General features: G+C 43.7%; 2 protein-coding genes across 2 annotated transcripts; both read left to right on the forward strand.

Moving 5' to 3' along the window:
* The first annotated feature begins 1,872 nt into the window (after positions 1–1,872).
* Positions 1,873–10,591, forward strand: LOC115368273 (chymotrypsin-like protease CTRL-1). Its single transcript, XM_030064329.1, has 6 exons — positions 1,873–1,994; positions 3,995–4,015; positions 4,771–4,933; positions 7,375–7,643; positions 8,714–8,859; positions 10,167–10,591. The coding sequence occupies exons 1-6, from the start codon at positions 1,937–1,939 to the stop codon at positions 10,443–10,445; spliced, it is 936 nt and encodes a 311-aa protein (XP_029920189.1). The 5' UTR covers positions 1,873–1,936; the 3' UTR covers positions 10,446–10,591.
* Positions 10,592–15,061: 4,470 nt separating this feature from the next.
* On the forward strand, positions 15,062–18,372 carry LOC115368271 (zinc finger and SCAN domain-containing protein 2-like). Its single transcript, XM_030064327.1, has 2 exons — positions 15,062–15,440; positions 16,650–18,372. The coding sequence occupies exons 1-2, from the start codon at positions 15,155–15,157 to the stop codon at positions 17,384–17,386; spliced, it is 1,023 nt and encodes a 340-aa protein (XP_029920187.1). The 5' UTR covers positions 15,062–15,154; the 3' UTR covers positions 17,387–18,372.
* Positions 18,373–22,629: the final 4,257 nt, after the last annotated feature.

The raw sequence follows: 22,629 nt of genomic DNA on the forward strand, positions 1-22,629 counted from the left end.
ACACCAAATCACATTTTAAAAATTCTCAGCACAAATCTCCCCTTTTTACAAAGCCTTCTGATCAATTCAGGTCAGTTTCATCAATGTAGTGCTGAATCATCTAGCATCTCAGGACACTTTTCATATAGAGCAGGTCTACACCAAACTCTTCTCTCACTAACCCTGAACCTCCGGAGTGTGTTGTTCCCCAGGTTTTGGGTTTTTTTCTTCTGTGGTTTAAATTGTCCACAGAGTATTTTTCTCATTCCTTGTTTACAGTGTTTATATTGCTCATTCCTTGTTTACAGTGTTTATATTGCTCATTCCTTGTTTACAGTGTTTATATTGCTTGTTTACAGTGTTTATATTGCTCATTCCTTGTTTACAGTGTTTATATTGCTTGTTTACAGTGTTTATATTGCTCATTCCTTGTTTACAGTGTTTATATTGCTCTTATCTTGCTATCCACTTTGCTGCTGTGATGCGTGAAATATCCCCACCGTGGGACTAATAAAGGAATATCTTATCTTATCTTATCTTATCTTATCTTATCTTATCTTATCTTTCATTATATTAATTCTCATAATATTCACTCAATGAGCAATCCTGCCTGCCCACTCTGGGCTTGTGGGCTCATGGCTGGTGCTTGGTGCTGGATCTTGCTTCTGACTCTGAGGGGCTACAAGACAAAGTTTCCCAGTTATGTGGCGTCGCATCATACTATTATTTAAATTATATAACGTTATGTTATATGCCACAACGCCACACAGTTCATTGACTTGATAATTAATTATCTTGAACGGTGGTTTGCAGACAAAGTTCAACATCTTGTTTTACCCGTTTCATTGTCCTCATTTGTCGTTTCAAACCGCGAGCTCGTTTTAGTGAAAAAGTTGCCAATTTTAGCAGATTTGGCTGCGTCTGTTTCCAGAGTTTTCCTCTTTTTAATTCTTGCCTTCTCTGCACCACCCTTGCTCTTTCTATTTTCCATCTTTCAAACACCACTGACCGAGTGCATGGACGTGTTACGTCAGGGTGCGTCTGCAAAAAAAAAAAAGAAAAAAAAAAAAGTGGAGGCGGAGGCGGCCCAGGCACAGCGGTAAGCAGCATAGGTGATCAACCCACTGCCATGACTGAACACCGGCCCCCAAAAAAATAAAAAATAAAAAAAGTGAACACTGGCCCTCACGGTCCAAACATCAGACCAGCCCACCGGGAATTGTCCCGGTCCTCCTGATTAGCCACTCCGGGCTTGCCTGGTGGGGGTCGTTAGGGACACCTGGCGGCAGTAGGTAGGGACACCTGATGGTAGTCGGTAGGGACACCTGATGGTTGTTAGGGGCATGTGGCGGCGGTCGTTAGGGTCACCTGACTACAGGAGAGCATGATGGTTGTTGGGGTCACGAGGGGTTAGGAGTGAATGGTTGAACTTCCTGTGAAGGGATGACAGCACAGCGCTGTAGGTTGAAGATAAATGGTGTCTTTGTGGGGGGAGGATTTGTTTTCATTTTGATTGTTTTTCTTTTTTAAATTCTCTTGTCTTTGTTTTACTTCATATGGTGTGAGTTTTTGTTCATGTAGCCTATTGTTTATTTTTGCACTTGATTTAAAAGTCAGTAAAAATGTGTATGTAATAGTTTACACATTAAATTACACATCACACTTGAGCCTTCAAACAAAAAAAAGAATGAGGAAAGTAAACACAGCCACTGACAGACAAAAGAGGACAAGGAAGTACAGAATAAATTCAGAAAGGAATGACAAGGCATAAAGTGACTAAGGCGGCTGCTGGGAGGGAGGATTTAATTTAAAGGTCACACCTTTTCTGAAATGAAAGTCCTCTGTTCTGTCACTGAGGACACACACACTGAGGACACTCACACACTGAGGACACACACACTGAGGACACTCACACTGAGGACACACACACTGAGGACACACACTCGATCCAGCCACCATGAAGTCCAGGCTGCTTGCCGGTGCCGTCCTGCTGCTGCTGACTTTGATAATTGAAGGTAAGAGCTGCTTTTAAAAATCCTAAAAGCAAAAATACTGAAAGTTTTGCTGTGGTTGCATGAATTGTAGTTTTACAAAGGCCATAGGTTTGGTTTTAACATTGGCAGGTAGGGCTGTGCCATATCCAGTGTTGATGTTGTTTTCTAAATCAAACAGTTTTTTAGTAGTGAAACTATTTTACTGATCAAATAGCGCGGTAGTGTCCACAGAAGCTACATTTTCCCATGCATTTCTTAACCTTAAACGCAGCACAGCTTTTGCTGCGGTTTGAGCAGCCGACAGATGCTCTTCTTTGTGACACCACCTACCTGTGCTACCTGTCTTTGGAATGCAGAGGGAGAAACTTGTTCTCTCTCTCTCTCAGACACACACACACACACACACACACACAGAAAAAGCAGAGAGAGCTCAGCTTCATCAACTATTGAACTGGACATTTTTTGCCTGACTCTGTTTGACTGACAATTTTAGTGATCACTCAGAGAGCAGTTACTTGGAACAAAGTTGGTTCGATGTTAAAATAATAATAATAATAATAATAAAGTAGCTTTGATGTAGTTAAGCTACATATTGTCATTGTACCGAAGCTTAGCTTGCTACATTTCTCTGGTGGGGAGCTTCAGTGTAGTGAAGCTTTATTTAATGCAAAGTAACTGGCAGCTCAGCTCACTACATTTTCCAAGTAGCTTGCCCAACACTGGCCATATCATATTGCATAACACTGGTATTCATTTGAACATGAAAAATTTGTACATGTCATACCAAGATATCAACGATATAGCAGCATGATGACATGTTGATGGTTTTGGATACCCTAACACACAGCCTCCAGTGTTCAGTGCTTTCAACGCCACCCAGGTAGATTAACACCGTTCTGTGTTCTGTGGGAAAGAAGTGAGGAACTAATGCAGCAAACGTCAATAAGGTGTAGGAACCACACTGTGCCACTAGGTGTCACCGCTGGGCTTTCTAAACACAGTTTTACCACGGTACTGTATGCTAACTATTATTACTGATGAGTTGGTTGTAACACTGCAGGAAAAACAACCCACCAAAAGCACATTCTTCCAAAAAAACATAAGTATCATTTGCTGATTCATATGATATCCTGCCGTTGGTGCCGCCCCTGCAGGTGATAGCAGGTTTATCTACAAGGCCAGTCATTTGAAGTGTTGGGAGTAATGCATTACAAGGTAATCACAAATTTGTTTGTAACACAGTAATTTAATGTGTCACTGTTGCAAAATTCACATTACAGCTACAAATCAAACAGTTGTGGCCTTCCATAAGTTCTTCAATTATCTGCATTATGGGTGGATAGAAAAAAGGTCTAACATGTTAACATCTTCATGCTTGTGCAACAGTCACTTGACCTCTGACCCTTGATGAGGGGTCACCTCGCTTTGGCTAGAGTCAGTGCGGGGGAGAGGACAAAATGGCAAAGCTGACTACAGTTTCTGGGGGCTGGACATGTGCACAGTGCTGAGGATTGGCAGTGTGAAAGAAGACGAATGTGGCGGTGAAATGCAAACTGTGTGAGACAGGCTGCTTTTCACCGGCTCTGATACAACCATCATTATTACTGTAACTATTATGATTAGCATTATAGTCGTTGTCATTTCTATTCCTCCTGGCCTTCCCCCTCCTTCCTCCCCCAATTCTCCGCCCTGGACTATTTTCAGGTGGCACATCACCTTTTTTTAATGCACATCACACTAGTTTAGGAAGAGGAAAGGGGACATTTAAAACAATCAAATAATCAAATTACAGTTCATGACAACCCCTCTCCTTGTTTTTAATACACCACATTAGAAAACACACATACCTCTTAAAAGAATATCATATATATATATATATATATATATATATATATATAAATTAAAAAAAAAAAAAAAAAAAAAAAGTAATGATAAATGTGTAATACTTAACTTTCTTTGAGGAATAACCCCAATGTTAATCATTTGTTTCCCAAATAACATGAACCACTGTTTCTCCACAGGTACTGAGGCACAGCAGGATGGTGAGTTCTGTTCTCATTCATTCATTCATTCATTCATTCATTCATTCACTGGCTAAGATTACATGATATTGTGCTGTGTATTCATCCAGTGGAAGGGAGAGTAGAATAAAAACAGAAGGCTGTAGATGAGTATGGGAGTCATGATCATAGGTTCTGCAATAAGAAACCTTGCATGACTTGTTTTTACCTCTCTTATGGATCTGCTGTTGTTTTTTTTCCCTCACGGCTCCTTTAAATATGATTTGAGAACTGCTCTGTCTTCTGCCAGAGGCAGTTAGGGGCAGGAGCCATGTATCTGACTTGTGTTTAGGTGTGATATTCCTCGAGGTGGCGTATGATAAAGGCTGAGGCCGGCCACAGGACATTTAAGTTTTCTTCCTCCCAGTTAGAAACCGCAATCAGTGACAGACATGATGGAGCAATGATATATGGACAGTGGTGAGAAAATAAACACCTTTTTGTCAGTACACGTGGAAACTATCCAGCCTATTTAGCAGGTAGAAGCGGCTGAAGTATAGATCTTTGTCACCACACAAGGTGATGCATGTTTCTGTCCATTCATCCAGAGAGGAGGGCAGAGGTTCCTCAAACTGTAAAGCGGATGAACTTGGTGAAGGCAGCAGGACAGGCAGGTTCACAGGCGCTCAGATAAGGAGGACAGTAACATGACAACGTCGGCGCTGTGAGGGCAGGGAGCGGCGTTTTTGATTCATGATTCATGCTCAGTCGTCAGTGCTCTGTCTGTCTTGCTCCAGTGTGTGGCGAAGCTTTCCTCAACTCCAGAATTGTAGGAGGCCAGAACGCTGCTCCAGGATCTTGGCCCTGGATGGCCAGCCTGCACAACAGAAGCAGACACGTGTGTGGAGGATCTCTCATCAACAACGAGTGGGTTCTTAGTGCTGCACACTGTTTCGACAGGTGAGATTTGACCATATGGTATCGACACCTGTGTCAGTATGACTCCATGACGTCATAATCACTGACATTTCCCACTGATAAATGTCAGTCTTTCTACAGCCTGACAACAGCCAGCTGATGAAAACATTTGCATCTGCAGTTCAGAACACTGCTCCTTCTTACCAGTTAAATAAACAAATAAATACATCCAAAAATACATTAATACATTAATTAATAAATAAATCGATAATTATAAAACACTACTGTGACAGGGTCTCCTCTTAGCAAGCGTAGGTCTCTTTTACTTCCTTTTCAAAGTCAAAATTAGAGTCACAGCTACTCATAACCGTTGCCATCTGGTTGTTGGGGCAAGCACCAGAGCATCACTGATTCCCGTAGAAAGTTAAGAGAGGTGACTGATGAGCTGGTTCCTGATGGAAAATGCAACACCATGGATCCTGGGCTAATCAGCAGCTTTTCCTCTCCAGACGAAAGTGTCGCCACCCTTCTCCTCCTTCAGTTGTCCTTCGACTGTCCGTTGAGTTTCAGAAAGGGCAGCGAGGTCAATCCGACATCTCCTCAGTTCTTTAACAATGATCTCAGTTCTCCTTTCTGGTCTGTCACAGGTTGCACTATCTATCAATTTGCACACATTCCTGGTTCCAAAGTTCAAATTTACCATGTGTTGATCCCTCTGGACGTGGTAATCCAGTCGGGAGGTTTGAGGCAGGCCCTTTTTAGGGCACATTTTCAAGCCCCTAGGACCCCTGAGCAGAGTGGGCCCTTAACATGGCTGCTCAGTTGTGGGTGCAGCTACTGAAGGGCTCTTTTTGGCTGTTTCAACAGCCATGTGAATGAAACTAGCACCCACTGCCTGATGTGCTGTCTCATGACAAGGGACTGCCAGATCTCACAGTCCTGTCCCCTGTCGCCATTTGCTTGTCAGCATACGACTAATCTGAGATGCTAAGGTGGATTCCCTTCACGGAGGACACCTGTACATGTCTTAGTTGGGAGACAGTCATCACATGGCTCTTGACAGATCTGGGTCAGGATCCAGTGGCATGGAGTCCATGAAGACCAGGGTTCCTTTCCTGCTGCAGCATTCATCCACCTTCCAGCCATTGTGATGCTTTTTTAAAGTCAGCCATCCTCCTCTGCCTGGTCCACCACTGAGGTCTTTCCTGGATTGATCTCTCTCTCCCTCAACCTCACCACCGTGGGTGGCCCTACCAGAGCCATAGCTCCAGGTGGCATTTCTCATGAGATCTAAGGACAAGTTTCTCTGCCGCAACAAGGTAACAATCCATGGAGGTAGCAGCAGTATCAGCAGCAGTATTAGAGGACACAGAGGACATTAAAGAGACAGTGAGCTGTGCTTGTATGTCCGACTCTGCCTGCATCTGTGAAAATTAGTTCAACTCCCTGGCTGACTCTAAATATTCCACCATTCATTTCTATAGGCAGGTTTGAACAAGCACATATGCCTAAATTAGGCCAGACATTTTACAGCACATTCAGTGTCAACAGCTTGAAAGATGCAGGAGGAGTACTGCACACAAAACCAAGGGGGAAAATAATCCGGAAAAATATTGTCACTAGTGGCAATGAGTGGACTCCAAGCAGCATGAGAAGCTTCAGTGTTAATTGAACAGTTTATGAATTCTGAAAAGCTGTGAGCAGCAACAAGTGACTTTTCAGACTCCTCCTATGTAGAGACGTGTTTTTTCACAGAGTTTTTCACAACTTCACATAATGACAGTTTTTCTAAATAAAAATTTTCCCCCAAAAAATTAACGATTAGTTGTGTCGTCAAATACTTTGAAGGGGGGCGTACCACTTATCAAGGCTAAGTCCTGACTGCAGTGTCCTGGGTTCGAGTCTTAGCCCAGGTCATTTACTGCATGTCTCTTGCCTGTCTCTCTCTACTGTCACTGTCCAATATAGCAGAAATGAACTGTGGGATGCGAAACATCAGGAAATTTAGATTTGATGTAATAAGTCACTCACTTTGATTAATCATTACCACATTTTATACATTGGCTGAGTCTTGAGCCCAGACTTTTCAAACCAATTCAATTCAATTCAATTAGCCTTTATTGTCTCCGAGGAGAAATTTGTCTTGGGCACCAAGAGACAGCGTTATACATAAACACAAAAACATACATACCACATACATACAGTCCATACAAAAATTTAACCACATTATCCTACACCACATTGTGCAGATATATCAAGAGCATCAAGTATTACAGTATTGCACTTTCCCTCCATAAGGTGTTCCCCGTCCCCCCCCACTAACCACTGTCACCCTGTGCCGCTCTTGCAGGAGACTTTGGTCGATGGATTTGGCCAATATCTGTTGGGTTTCTGTAAAACGCCTTGAGAAAACTTTTGTTATGTTTTGACGCTGTACAATTGAAATTGAAATTGAATAACATGTTGTCTTCTCTCACTTTCAGCACCAGCACAGCTGGTTGGACTGTCTACCTGGGACGTGACAATCAAACTGGCAGCAATCCAAATGAAGTGTCCAGAAATTTGTCCCAGATCATCATTCATTCTGATTACAACTCCTCCAATCTCAAGAACGACATAGCTTTGTTACAGCTTTCCTCTCCAGTTGAATTTACCAACTACACCAGGCCTGTGTGTCTGGCTGCACAGGGCAGCATCTTCACTAATGGGACGACCTGCTGGGTCACCGGCTGGGGACGTATTGGAACTGGAGGTGAGGCATTTTGATTCACAGGGACTGATGTGAAAAAAAAAAGCTACCATGTCATGCTGGTCCTCCAGGTCCTGGTTCTCCACCTAGATTTTAATGGAGGTCAACTGAACTTGTTTGTAGATTCTTGAAGATGTTTCACTTCTCATGTAAGAAGCAGAGTGGAGTGGAGTCCCAGGTATTTAACCTGTTGGGACATTATCCAGGTTGTTGGATGTTTAGGGCTCCTCCCTGTGGTGACCTCTGTCATTAGTGGGGAGACCTGGCTCCAGGAGTGAACAACGGTCGTTAGGGACACCTGGTGGTTCGCGTCACCTGACTCCAAAAGTGAACAATGGTTGTTAGGGACAGATAGATGTGTCTTTATTGTCCCACAGGAAGTTTGTTTTCACTGCCTGTGCAACACAGAAACATACCCAGACTGCAACACATAGTTATACATACACCGTTATACATACATACACGTTAGGGTCACCTAGTGGTCGTTTGTGTCACCTGACTCCTTAATGGTCGAACTACCTGTGAAGGGCTGACAGGACAGTGATGCAGGTTGGAGATAGATGGTGTATGAGACCTGCTCCTCTGTTGAGAGATGGTTCCTCCACCTGAACACAGATCCTTCTCTCCTCTGTCCAACCGTCTGTCCTCCCCATCCAGGACATGAATCCCGATGGTCCTGGAGGGAGTGTCCCTTTTCTTTCAGGTGCAGGTAAACTGCTGAGTCATGACCTGAGCAGTTGGTCCTGCTGTGTTAAGCCATGCATTTGTTTAATGATTGTTCAGTTCCCCAGATTTCCAGTTCTGTCCGTTCCTCACTGCATGGGTCTACAGGCAGCAGGTTGCTCTTCTTGTGTTTTAGTATGCGGTCTTTTGAGTGGACCAGTTTCTGTCTTAATGTGTTGCTGGGTTGCCAACATGATCTGTGTGGAGAAACGATCTTGCTTTGATTCTGTCTGTTTTACTGGTTTGTAGCTATAGAGCTGAGAGCGGACGTTCAGCTTCTGACCTCAGGACATCAACACGTCTACCTTCAACTCTGCTGACAGTTAAAGATTCCCCCTCTTCTTCCTCAGTTCCCCAACCTCCACCACAGACGCTGCAGGAAGTGGAACTTCCCATCGTGTCCAACAGCAGGTGTCAGTCCATCTATGGTGGACTAATCACAGACAGCACGATCTGTGCCGGTGGTCTTCCAGAGGGAGGACAAGGCATTTGTTTTGTAAGTCTGTGTCCTCTGTAAGTGTTGGAGTACAAAGTTTGTAATCAGCTGAACAGCTCATTTCCAAACATTCTCAACATTTGGTCAATTCAGTGTTTTAGTGAATAGTTTAGTTTGGATAGGAGACACATGGCTTGAAAGGTAAGCACATTTCAGTTCAAAAAACATTTTTTTGCCCCTCCAAAGTAAAATTTCTACGATCAAGGTTTTTGATTGCTGTGTTTGAACAATTATAGAAAACTTTGAAAACAGTTCACACAGGTTTTAGTACTTTAGTAAGCTACACCATGAGTCTATACAGTTAGCATGATGTTAGCTCAAAACAGCTGGGCGAGGCATTTTTTCCAAAATGGTGGGCTTGGGGTAATTTGTGCCAAAGGGCCTGGGGTAAATTGTGCCAGTGGCACAACTTGTAATTATATACTATATATTACTTTCTTGTATTTTATTGTTATTGTACATTGTCTTCTTACCTTTGATCACTAAAACTATTCAGATTCAGATTCAGATGATTTGCAGGTGCTCATTTTGGAATTTTTATTTTGTTCTGGGTATGTGTTCATGTGGCGCTAGGCCTCGTTATAGAAAAGTGGCCTGTGAGCTTGTTAAAATAATAAATAAATGTTAAATAAATATTTTTTTTGTTTGTTTTTGTGTATTTGTTTTGCTTTTATATAGCATTGTCATTTGTGAGATTAAAATGATCTGTTTTACTTCAATTATCAATGGCACAATTTACCCCAGTGTATTCTCTCTAATGGCACAATTTACCCCGCACCGGGGGCAAGTTGTGCTACAAAACCACTTTTTTTCCAAAGCTATATTTCTCAAACAGTTTATATAAGATCCAAAGTGATTGTTCCCAGGGATGCACAACATCCTAAACTATATGTGCATATTTTAGTTGGAGGCATTACTGTAATCCCCTCGCTTTAAAGGCACTTTAAGTAAAAATTGGCACTACTTACCCCACTCTCCCCTACTGAAGGCCTTTTGTAGAAATGACAAAACTTTGGAATCATATATGCCCCCTTTGGCCTGACAGTGTGAAAAATTGACAAATTCTTCCTTTGCTCTTGTTCTACCAAATTTCATGCAAATTTCTTCATAATGTTTTGATATCCTGCTGACAAACAAGGAAATGAACAAACAGACAGAGTCAAAAACAGAACTCCTGTCTGACTGCGCTGGTGGAGCTAATAATGATGTGATTTGTTGATTCTGATGAGTGTGAGTTGTGTCTCTGTTGCCTCATTCATTTAAAATGACATGAAATAACTGACATGTTGTGTGTGTGTCCTGTGCAGGGGGATTCTGGGGGCCCCATGGTGAAAAAACTGGGCTCCCAGTGGACCCAGGTTGGAATTTCGAGTTTTGTTTCTTCCTCTGGTTGCGCCCAACCGAACATACCGGCCGGCTTTGCCAGAGTGTCCGAGTTTGAGTCCTGGATCCGCAGCCACATCAAGACCAACCAGCCGGGCTTCGTTCATTCGTCTGGTGTCTCCTTCGATGGAGGCGCTCATCTCCTTTGTCTTTCCATTTCTCTGCTTGTGTCCATCTTTCCTGCCGTCTCTCCTCTGAAGTAGCAGCTGTTCTCTCTCAGCGCTTCAGGAGTGTTTTCTTCTGGAAATTCAAATCTGTAGACCAGAGGCTTTTCCAGCTTTTTCCTCCTCTGGACCCCAAGATGACTTTGACTAAGCCGTGGAACCTCATTTGAAGTTATTTGGCCTTGTAGGGACCTTTACATCAAGATATATATATATATATATATATATATATATATATATATACACACACACACATATACATATATATATACATATATACATATATATATATATACATACATATTATATCATGAAAGTAGGGCATTTAAGTAGAAGCATACACTGGTGATTTCCTCATCTCAAACAATTTCTTGAAACAAAAGCCAACAACAGTGGTGGATATACCACAACAAAAAATGTCAGTGTCAATAACTTGTCATGTGCCCTTGAGCATCAATTACAGCTTGACAGCGACGTCTCATGCTGTTCACAAGTCGACTTATTGTCTGCTGAGGCATGGCATCCCACTCTTCTTGAAGGGCGGCCCTCAGGACATTGAGGTTCTGGGGTACAGAGCTCCGAGCCTCTATACGGCCACTCAGCTGATCCCATAGGTTTTCTATGGGATTCAGGTCTGAGAAAGTGCAGGCCACTCCATCTGAGGTACCCCAGTCTCCAGCAGCCGTTCCCTAATGATACGACCTCGATGAGCTGGAGCATCAAACACCTGATGTGAATTTTGCCGTTAAACTCCTTGTTAGAGAACAGCAACTTGTGCAAAAAGTACTGAAACACTGAACAGTTGGACATGTGCATTCAAAAGTTTACAGAAGGTCACATTAAGTTCACCTGTAAAGGTCATAATGCATTTTAGGTTCATCCTGAAATTTCACCCGAAAGCCGAATATCCCTAACTTTTTGTGAGTAGTGTATAAATGTATATATATATATTACAAGCATTTAAACACAAGAAATATGATCCAGAATCACTGATCTGATGCTTAAATATATCATTTTTTTAATAACTTTGTTTGAAAATTGGATTTTCAGCTCAACCAGCATTTATGCAATCATTCTACTTGTATGTTATATGAACATATCAAAAATAATAATACAGTCACATAAGGTATGAAACAGAAATATAAAAAATGTCTATGTATAAAACAAAGTAGATAAAATGTACACACTACAAAGAAAGAAAGAAAAGGGCTTGATACCATCTTCAGCTCTTGAACATTTTAGGTGTTGTGTGCATATATGCCTGGCATGAACACATATATGCACACACACTCCTATATGATCTTATATATGAGCACACATCCTTCAGGAACAGCTTAACAGAAGTAAAGACGAGGCTCCAGGTGACATGGAATTTGTTTACAGATCACTGACTCTTGGGAATTTGGATAAATCATGTCCCACTAAGAAAAATGCTATTTCTGTTGGAAATTCAGAACATTTTAATGAATAAAAAGAATCAAGGGTATAATCAGGGGGTCCTTTGCACATTTGTAAGGTTCTTTTATAGGTTTATTTTTAATTTGTATTAATTTAATGATTATATGTTGGCCCATGGCCTACAAAACCAGTTGTCCTCGGACAGGAGATAATCATTTCAACTTGATTAAAACAACAAAAAGTAATAATTTCATTGAATAATATCTTTACCACATGAAAGAGTACATCATATTATGTATTAAAAACTACAAACGATGAGTTTTGAACAATATTTACTATTATTTTGTGGTTGCTCAAAATGTGTCCCAGATATTCGTCACCACCGTCAGATATATATTTAAAAAATAATAATAAAAAAACTACAAGGTCAGTTACATTCCTGAGGAGCCCTTTTCAAACCTTCAGCTCTACTGCATGCTTCAAGACCGCTCAGGCTCCTGGAAGTTTGCTATTTTCTCTTAAATCTCTTCATATTTTGCGACACTGCTACTGTCACAACCATAACATGTCAACACCGTCACTTCTGTATAAAAATATTAGATTAGATTATGGAATAAATGTATACTTTTTAAGGAGAGGTCTGATGCAAGTAGCAACAGGGGGGAAACAAGCTGGCTAATGTGAACAACTCATGCTGATCATGTGAAAGAGCAGGTTTTTGTCTCCACCGTCAGACGTCACCACCGTCAGGTTTTCTGTGTGACGGTGATGACTGAAGTCTGAAAAATGCTTAGAACAGAGCTCAGGATTGTTATTTTTTGTACCAAATGGTTAAATAAAGTTGTTGAGCAAGAAGCCATTGACTTGAGCGGTATAAATTTTGGAAATGTATGTTTTAATGAGGCGACTGTCACCACCGTCAGATTAGTGTCACCACCGTCAGAGGCAGTTATATTTCTTTTAAATGAATATGCTTACAGTATGCCTCTTTGGTGCTGTTGAATTATTAAAATAATAGTCTCTTTAATACAAAAATATGTTTTTCAAATTAAAAAAGCATCACAGTGACGGTGTTGACAAAAACAAAGTAGCCTAATAACTGGAAAAACATATTTTATGTAAAAAATGCAAAATGAGGAGGTTGCACCGGTACATTGCTGAACAGCCAAGACCTTGGCCTATAATGAGATACCTTCAGATTTTGTAATTTAACAAACTTTTTTTTCTCAAAATTAAAACCTGTTTTATCCAAATTCCCAAGAATCAGTGAGATGCTTCAGGTGTATGTTTAATCTTTTCTAACCTCATGCAGATTAAAACTGCTGTAATCCAGAGAGCGTGGGAAGGGCTGCAGAGGATTTCCATTTCAGCAAAATGACTTGTCTTGCCAGCAGAGTGACAGAGGCAGTCACATCCGGGTTCACTGTGCTCAGCTGTAATGTGGGACAGAAAACCCAAAATAATGCAAAATGAAAGGCTCTGGTTTCATCTGTGTGCTGCTTATTCCCAACGGTGTGTTGAGGAAGTCTTTCCAGAGACCAACAAGAGATGGTCCACAGATTATATCTCAGATTTAATATTGTTCAGTGAAATGATTTGTAAAGAGAAAATCTGTCTATAGGTTATTGCCATGGTGTCCTTCAGAGTCGGACATGGGGTAAAAAAAAAAAAAAAAAGGGTCAGACAGATCTACAGCCTACTGCAACCACAACTCCGGATCTGTATCAGCCTAAAGAAATGATGTCTGTGGAGACCAAATGGAACGGAGAGCTGCTCAAATATACCAAATATATTGTTAATATATTGCTCACTAAATCTTTTAATACCAAGACTGGTAGATGTTGAGAGAACACCATCTACAATAGATGGGAGAAAAGGCAAGTCAAAGCTAGTTTATTTGTGTAGCACCATTCATACACAAAGTAATTCAAAGTGCTTTATAGAGGCAAGTGTGAGTACAGTAAGAAAAATAAAACATTGATAAAACACAACAAGTTTAAAATCAATAAAGCGGTAGAGAAACCAACCGCTGCAGTGTTTGTGGAGATGATTCATGCCGGCTCACGATCCATCAGTTTGTTGGTGAAGCTGCAAAAAAAAAAAAAAAAAAAAAAAAAAAGAAGATAACATAAGCTGATTACTAGAACTAAAGCCTCACTGACCGGAGGGTACAGCGCAGAGCAGCGCGCACGCGCGTGCACAGCATGACTATACTGCATTGTCTTTTCAAGAGTAGTGCTTCTCACACCTCCTGTCTGTGGAGTAAATGATTTGCTTCAGTTTACAACAGTATTGGTCTTTAATCACAGAAAAAAGGAAAAAGAATCTCGCCTATTGTGGAAAGCAAAAACATCATAGGCTATATCGCTGCCAGTTTTTAAACACACCTGGTTTTCCCAACTTGTTGGATCTCTCTCTCCATGCCTGGGCTTTTTAATGAGATCCCGGTAGGGCTGCAGTCTGGTGTCGCTCAGCTCTGCACTGTGGTGCTTGTCTAATTTTTTCAATCGAATGGGGGGAAAACTCACTCCCTGTCACTCCATGTCTGCAGTATCAACGCTCACTATTCCTCACAGAAAGGAAAGTAGTCACTTCTCCTCACTTGGTGTGTGTGTGTGTGTGTGTGTGTGTGTGTGTGTGTGTGTGTGTGTGTGTGTGTGTGAGTCCCCTGCATGAGCAGAGTGGGTGCTGAGTGTATTCTTTCCTGTGTGTCGAGGGTGTCCGATCTGAATGAAATATTGTGTTCTTGTCTTGTCGCTGTGATGCAGTAAACTTCTGTCCGCTTTGTGGCTCCGCTCGCGTCTCATTTTTCTCCACCCGCATTCCGCCCTATCCTGCCTCTGATTGGCTGGTCCTTTCTCTGTCTCTGATTGGCTGGTCGTCTTTGCCTCGGTTGGTTAAGGGCCAGGCTGAGGTTGCGGTCAGCCAATCAGAGGCAGAGGAGGGGGCGGGTCTTCGCAGAATGCGGGTGGGAAAAATAAGGCTGCAGCTCTTTGTTCAAGTCAGTGAAAACAATTTTTTTTTCACTAGAAGAGTCGCTGAAAATATACAGTGTAAAAATAACATAAACACAATATTAAAATATTAATCTATACATACATATGAATAAATATAGAAATAATATTTCTATTATTTTATACTGAAGTACATTTACAGCATTTTATTCCAAATGTATGTAAAATTGTCATTGTGCTCGAACCCGGAACCGGAAGTAAATAATTTGTCATGTTTCTGATGTTGCGTTACCATCCTCGCTCCCTCTTTGTGTGTGTGTGAGGGTTAAAGTGTGTGCGAGTGGGTTAAAGTGTGTGTGTGTGTGTGTGTGTGTGTGTGTGTGTGAGCGGAGGAAGATGCTGCCGCTGCAGCTGCTGAGGGTGTCGGTCCATGAGCGGATCAGCGCCGCTGCTGCAGACTTTCTGCTGCTGCTGGAAAAAGGCAGAGAAGCGGCTGAGATCCCGGAGCTGAGAGCGCTGCTCACCGAGCGGCTGACGGCGGCCGCGGAGGAGATTGTCGGCCTGTTGGAGAAAACCGTGGCGGAGTACGAAGACAAAGCTGAGCGGGCAGAGCAAGAGATGTGCCGCCAGAGGAAGCTGCTCAACATCCTGCTGAAGCCCCAAGTCAGGCTGCACAGAGCAGGTCAGTCAGTCAGTCAGTCAGCCAGTCAGTCAGTCAGTCAGGCTGCACAGAGCAGGTCAGTCAGTCAGTCAGTCAGTCAGTCAGTCAGTCAGTCAGGCTGCACAGAGCAGGTCAGTCAGGCCCGGCCGGACCCCCGCGTGGGTTTGGTTGGTTAGTTTTCGGCACGAGGAGTGAGACATCTTCGTTTTGAACTAAAGATCTTTCCACACAATAAAGACGTTTCTGTCACAGACAAGCAGCACAGAGCAGACAGTTAAACACAGCCGGACATTCAGATGGGGATTCTCTGAGTCGTCTTCTTCTTCTTCTTCTTCTTCTTCTTCTTCTTCTTCTTCTTCTTCTTCACTGATTTTCTTTGTCAAATATGTCGGACGTGCAGTGGACCAAACCACTGAGCAGCAGGACAGGAGGTGCGTCCGTCTGTTCCCCCGCCATGATTAACACACGAGCTTCCAAAATATATTGTAGGATTTAGAATTAGACTGTTTGTTTCACCCAGAACCCCGACCTCCTCCTCAGCATCTGGACTCTGAAGAGACGTTGCTGTGACTTGGGCCGATTCAGAAGAAAACAATCTGCTGATTCTGGGCTCAGATCAGCAGGATCTCCTTGTTCCTGTAGGATCTGCTGAGGGGATCAGCTGCAGGCCTGAGACACGGCCAGCAGGGGGCAGCACAGGTGGAGGCTCGGCCAGCAGGGGGCAGCACAGGTGGAGCCGCCGACAGAGAGGAGAAGAGAAACTAGTCTTCAGTGTTGTTTTCTCATGTATTTACATCTTAAATCTCATAAATGGGGAGTAATTTTCTCAGAGTACTGCTGCCCCTCCCGGCTCAGGATTTGAGTTTGACACGTGCATCAGTCTAAACCTATGGCTATACAGAATGTAAATATAAAAAAAAAAAAAAATACAATTATTTTGGCAGATACTGTGATTGCAAAAATATTTGTGATTTTAGTGATAGATTTTTTTTTATTATTTTTTTTTTTTTCCATTTTTGATTTTGGTCGGGCAGCTTCAGTCTAAATAGCTGTGAAAACACAACAGTCAGTAAGCCAAAGTACAAATCAGGAGCGTGTCATTGCCAACAAACTGACATTTAAAATAAATAAATAAATAAATAAATTTTAAAAAGTCCATGCTTATATGACCTGTCGGACTTTTCCCTCCTCACAGATTTTTTTTTTTTTTTTTTTTGGTCTGTATTTCAGTTTTCCCTCCAGACGTCCAGCAGCTGTCCATCAAGACAGAGGAGATCAGCCTGGACCAGGAGGAGCCAGAGCCCCCACACATCAAAGAGGAAGAGGAGGAGCTCTGGACCAATCAGGAGGCAGAGCAGCTTCAGGATCACACCACGTTCCCTGTGAAGAGTGAGGATGATGAGGAGGAAGCTCAGTCTGAAGCAGAGACTGAAGACAGCGAAGACGACTGGAAGGAGAGCAGAGAAGCTCAGGCGGGTTCAGACTCACAGGATAAAGTCCTTGTAGGTGATAACAGATTTAATATCGAGGACAAACCGTTCAGCTGCTCTGTCTGTGGCAAAGCCTTCCAGAAGAAGCCCAACATGCAGAAACACATGAGAGTCCACAGCGGGGAGAAAAAATTCAGCTGCTCGGTTTGTGCCAAATGTTTTCGGGATAAAGGAGACCTGATCAGACACATGAGGATCCACACGGGGGAGAGACCGTACAGCTGCTCCGTGTGCGGCAAACGTTTTAACCACAGCTCTCACGTGGTCACACACATGAGGATACACACCGGAGAAAAACCGTACGGCTGCGGCGAATGCGGCGAAAGGTTTGGTCTCCTCTCCACGCTGAAGAGACACAGGAGGAGTCACGCCGGAGAGAAACCCTACGGCTGCAGCGCCTGTGGGAGGAGCTTCTACCGCCGGGAGCACCTGAGAAAACACCTGAGAAGAGCGCAGAAGAGAGGAGAGCACAGATAAAGTCAGTCACGCACACAAATGAGGGTTTTCTGACCTCTGCAGTATTTTTTGTGGGCATGAAACCAGTGAAACGGTTTAGACAGTGCTTTATTTCTGTGAGGATTTCACTGATCTGATGTGTCACCTTCTTTTTGAAAACCAGACTGAAGTTTGGAGTTTGGAGTTTAAAGGCTCAGGTCAAGAAAATAAGGCTTTATGAAACCTTTTTGAAATTTGGCTCCTGGCTGGACGCCTCAGTCATAGCGCACGTGGGCGACATCTGCTGGTCAAAGTGAAGCTGTGCAGTCAAATCAAGCTGCACCTTCACAGGATTTTTTTTTTTTTTTTTTTTTTTAATAGAAATGCAATATATATTTTTGTTTACTTGGAATATAAATAACAGCAGCTGACAGTTTGACTTCACTGCATCTCTGTTTCTTGTTGATCTTTGTTCTGCTTAAATGAGCTACACAATGTGACTGATGGGTGATGGTGTTTGTTGTAAATGTTATGAATGGAGATCACAAGATGGTGAAGCAAAGGTTTATTCCTCCTGACATATTTGATTGTTCTTTTTTTCTCATGTTGTTTCATTTCTATAGTTTTTGCCTTTGCGGAGCAGCATGATGGCCTGATAGAGAAACAGATAGAAGATCAATTGTAAAAAGATTCAGCTTTATTCATCTCAGTGGGGAAAACAAATAGGAGGCAACAGAAACACAAGAGAAAGTGGCTACAAGGTGGGACCGCTCCCTGCTGTTTGTCTCTGTCCCGGGACAGCTGCTGAGGACGGGACGGCTGTGTTCGTCCCGCCGTTCTGTCCTGTGGGAAGAGAACGGCGGGACGAACCAGACTCCGCTCAAAAATCTGACAGTTTGACACATTTTTAAGGCTCTTCTGTTAGACTTTTTTTTCTTAATCCCAAACCAGAAAGCCTTAAGTGTTAGTTAAATAAATCTTGATTCCATCTCTCATAGTGTATGAATTTTTTTTTTTTTTTTTTGGGGGGGGGGGTGATTTCAGCTGCTACTGAAAATGAAATTGTGCTTTTTCTTGTGATAAATTTCTACAGCAGAGAATCTGAATGTGTGTTCCTCAAATAAACCACTTTCTGGAAATGTCTGTTGTCTAATGCTTATAATAATAAAAATAATTTTCTGTCGGCTGGGGGACGAAGAGCAAGGAGACAGAAGTCAGAAATGTTAGATCTTAAACATAAGTAATTATAAATAAAAATTCTAGATGTAACAAATATCTCTTAGATTTGGTGTTGAGGTGTGTTGTGTTTGATGTGGAACACCAACAAACAAGCTGCTTCTCAGCTGTTTATTAAAATCAACACAAAAAAAAATAAATAAAAAAAAATCACATGGAAATTTCTCTGAAGAAATGACATCAGCTCACAAACCAACAAAAGAACAGCTGTTTTATTTTTGGTTTTTTTAAATCAAACATGCTGACAGTGTTGGCTGCTCTGAAAAGCAACTTGCAGGTGAGTCGTCAGTTTTAAACAAACTCGAACAGGCCTGCTGCTCTCTGTGCATTTCATCTGATACATGGAAAAAAAAAAAAAAAAACATTTACAGATATGAATGAATGAATTATGAGGATGGTCACTGGTCCTGTACGCTACGCCCACACATCACCTTCAGAATGAAATCTCATCTACTTAAAGAGATTTCCTCAGTTCATGACTGAAGGTCAATTTGAGCGACATTTTCCCAAAGAAAGCAAAAAAAAAAAAATAATAAAATGACTGATGCTTTATATGACCCGGCTGCTGTCAGTCTGAATGTCAGCGTCACTGATTTCAAATGAAAATCAAGTTTTAATGTTCATGTTCCCGACGGATCCAAAGTGAAACCAGCAGGTGGCGCCACGGCTGGTAGTTTTTCAAAAAATGCCGTTAAAAATCCGCCCAGACCGGCCAGGTAACGCCGTCACACACCTGAGCAGGGCCGGCGTTTCAGGGGCCGCAGCAGACAGTGAAGGTCCTTCTCACATGAGAGCAGACGGGTGAGGGGGCCGGCGGCTCCGAGGCACTTTGCACTTTTTAAACCAAAAGCAGCTTAAGAGTTGAACCTCCTCACAGTAAAATGCATCAAATCACATTGAGCTCAGGGCCCCACAAAGGCTGGAGCCGGCCCTGCACGGGAAGAGCCACTCCCATCAGCTGACTGGGTGGGGCCCTCCATATCATTAGCACAGCGCTTAAAAAATAACCTTTCTCATGGTCAGACTCTGAAACAAGGCACGACTGTGATGCAGGGCGGGGCTCCCTGAACCCACAACCAGCATGGACTCCCTGCAGGCCTTTTCTTCAGGACAAATCACAGTATTTCTGGCTTTCCAGGCGCTTCCTGTTCCCTGAGGAGAACCTGAGGAGAACCTGAGGGAGAGAAGCTGCTCCCCTCAGCGTTATGAACGCACGCACACACACACACACACACACACACACACACACACACACACACACACACACACACACAGCAGTATTACAGGGATATTTGAGCTGACAGAATGACAGGCATGGTATCATTTCTGCTCCCTACAGAAATCAACTCTTCTGCTGGTGCTGTGACATCAGTTGAATGTTTACAGCTGTTGCCATGGCAATGGGAACCACCAAGAAAGCCCAGTTCTACCAGTTCAATTTCTATACCATTTGTTCATAAATCTGTGCATTTTCAACAAGGGCACAGTTAAGGTTTAAATTTAAGGCAGATGTTTTAAGGAGAAAACTTCAACACCTAATCCTGCTGAACAGAGATGATTTCTTTTTTTAGGGGTGAAATAAATGGCTGGGGGTCAACAAGCGGCAGCCCTGCAGCTTCACCAACACACTTATGCATTCTGAGGTGAGCCAGCTGACGAAAGCCTTTCCTGCAAACGCCGCAGCTGTACGGCTTCTCTCCTGTGTGAAGCCTCGTGTGCGTCTTCATGTCAGACAACCGAGCAAATCCTCGGCCGCAGACGCTGCAGCTGTACGGCTTCTCTCCGGTGTGCATCCTCATGTGGACGGCCAGCGTCCCACGCTGGTTAAAACCTTTGCTGCAGACAGAGCAGATGAAAGGTTTCTCCCCCGTGTGGATCCTCATGTGCCTCATCATGTCCGAATTGCGGCGGAATCTTTTGCCACAGAAGCTGCAGCCGTGTGGTTTGTCCCGTGTGGGCTCCCTGCTGCCGCTGCTGCTCTCAGCGGGGTCCGGGTCAGGGTCAGGGTCAGGGTCAGGGTCAGGGTCAGGGTCAGGGTCAGGGTCAGGGTCAGGGTTAGGGTCCTGTCGACAAGCAGAGCAGCTGAGAGGTTTCTCCCCCATGTGGACTCCCACACGTCTGTTTGAGTTTGCTGTGTCACACAAATATTTGCCGCAAACAGAGCAACTCATTTTTCTCTCCCCCGTGTGGAGCCTCATGTGTTTCTGCATGTTGGGCTTCTTCTGGAAGGCTTTGCCACAGACAGAGCAGCTGAACGGTTTCTCCTCGATATTAAATCTGTTATCACCTACAAGGACTTTATCCTGTGAGTCTGAACCCGCCTGAGCTTCTCTGGTCTTCCTCCAGTCGTCTCTGCTGTCTTCAGTCTCTGCTTCAGAGGAGTCTGACGTCTTTCCATCAGCAGCTGCATCAAACTTCCAGGCTGAGGGCGGAGCTTCCTCCTCATCATCCTCACTCTTCACAGGGAACGTGGTGAGATCCTGAAGCTGCTCTGCCTCCTGATTGGTCCACAGCTCCTCCTGTTCCTCTTTAATGGGCGGGGGCTCTGGCTCCTCCTGGTCCAGACTGGGGGTCTGCTCCTGCTGCTCAGGGGGAACCTCTTCTTTACACACCAGCAGCTGCTGAGGCATCACTGAAACACACACACACACACACACATATATATATTAGCGAAAACTGACAGTAACCCTGCGTTCCAAATCGCATACTTATACTTTTTACTTTTAGTATGTACTGCAGCTGCCCTTACAAAGTATGTAGTTTAGTATGTATTGGGACATACTAATTCTTTTTTTCCCTACTAAATAGTATGGTAGTATGGGTATTGGAACGCAGGGTTAGTTTACCTGAGCAGATCACAGCCAGTGATATAGTAGAAAAACGTCAGAACATTTAACTGGGGGTAACTGTGTGGGCATGTGCATGAAAAAACAAAACAAAACAAACAACAAGCAGGTGAGTGCAGCTGCCACGTATCACCACTAGATGGCGCCAAACCCCACTGAATGTTATAATACATGTGAGACGCCTCATAATCAGACACAGTCATTTCAGTGCGAACAGAACAACAACAATAATATGTGACAACAGGAGCTTCAGAGAGCCAGCTCCTTCACAATAAAAGACCAGACAGGCAGCAGCTCATTCAGCAGTGATGGTGCAGAGCGGGTCATGTGACCGACTGAGTTCAAATCAGGTGACAGAGTCCTGCCCACGGGATGACGAGCTGACGTCATTAGTGCTAATAACATTAATATTAATATTGTCAGCATCATGTTCCTCCGGGAGCGGCTTGTTGAGGACATGTGACCAGACATTTGGAGCAGAGTGGGAGCTCTTGCTGTCTCTGTGCTCTCTGACCGCAGCTGCACTGAAACTGCAGAGAAACGGTGCAACTGGAGCGGGACGGGACCCACCTGCTGGGTGCAGCCTGACTTCCGGGTTGAGCACAGCGTCCAGCAGGCGGCGCTGTCGGCGGTTCTCCTCCTCGTACTCTGCTATCGTTCTTTCAAACAGCCCAAATATCTCCTCAGCAGCCGCAGCCAGTCGCTGCTGGACCAGCGACCTCAGCTCCCGCACGTCCCGCATCTCCTCTGACAGAGACTTTCCAAGTCCACACTTTGTCCTTCAGAACAGACACACGCTCCTCCTCCTCTTCACCTCCACCTCCTCCTCCTCCTCCTCCTCCTCCTCCTCCTCTCCTCTCCTCTCCTCCTCCTCCTCCTCCTCCTCCTCCTCCTCCTCCTCCTCTTCCTCCTCTCCTCTCCTCCTCCTCCTCTCCTCTCCTCTCCTCTCCTCTCCTCTCCTCTCCTCCTCCTCCTCCTCTCCTCTGCTGACTCGCAGCAGCTCGGCGGAGCAGCGGGAGGAGAGTCTGAGCTCCAAACCTTCAGGAGAAACAGCGAAGGAAGCAAAGTCCGTCCAGGTGGATCATCAGTCCGTCCAGGTGGATCATCAGTCCGTCCAGGTGGATCATCAGTCCGTCCAGGTGGATCATCAGTCCGTCCAGGTGGATCATCAGTCCGTCCAGAGTCTCCTGGAGCTCCGCTGCA

Source organism: Myripristis murdjan, chromosome 11 (assembly GCF_902150065.1).
Source record: "Myripristis murdjan chromosome 11, fMyrMur1.1, whole genome shotgun sequence".
NCBI lineage: Eukaryota > Metazoa > Chordata > Actinopteri > Holocentriformes > Holocentridae > Myripristis > Myripristis murdjan.

Bases quoted from the DNA above. Each gene is read 5' to 3' on its own strand.
- LOC115368273 (XM_030064329.1), top strand. From the start codon at position 1,937: ATGAAGTCCAGGCTGCTTGCCGGTGCCGTCCTGCTGCTGCTGACTTTG. The intron at 1,995-3,994 runs GTAAGAGCTGCT...GTTTCTCCACAG, and splicing joins GCTGACTTTGATAATTGAAG to GTACTGAGGCACAGCAGGAT. The intron at 8,860-10,166 runs GTAAGTCTGTGT...TGTCCTGTGCAG, and splicing joins GAGGACAAGGCATTTGTTTT to GGGGATTCTGGGGGCCCCAT.
- LOC115368271 (XM_030064327.1), top strand. From the start codon at position 15,155: ATGCTGCCGCTGCAGCTGCTGAGGGTGTCGGTCCATGAGCGGATCAGC. The intron at 15,441-16,649 runs GTCAGTCAGTCA...TCTGTATTTCAG, and splicing joins AGTCAGGCTGCACAGAGCAG to TTTTCCCTCCAGACGTCCAG.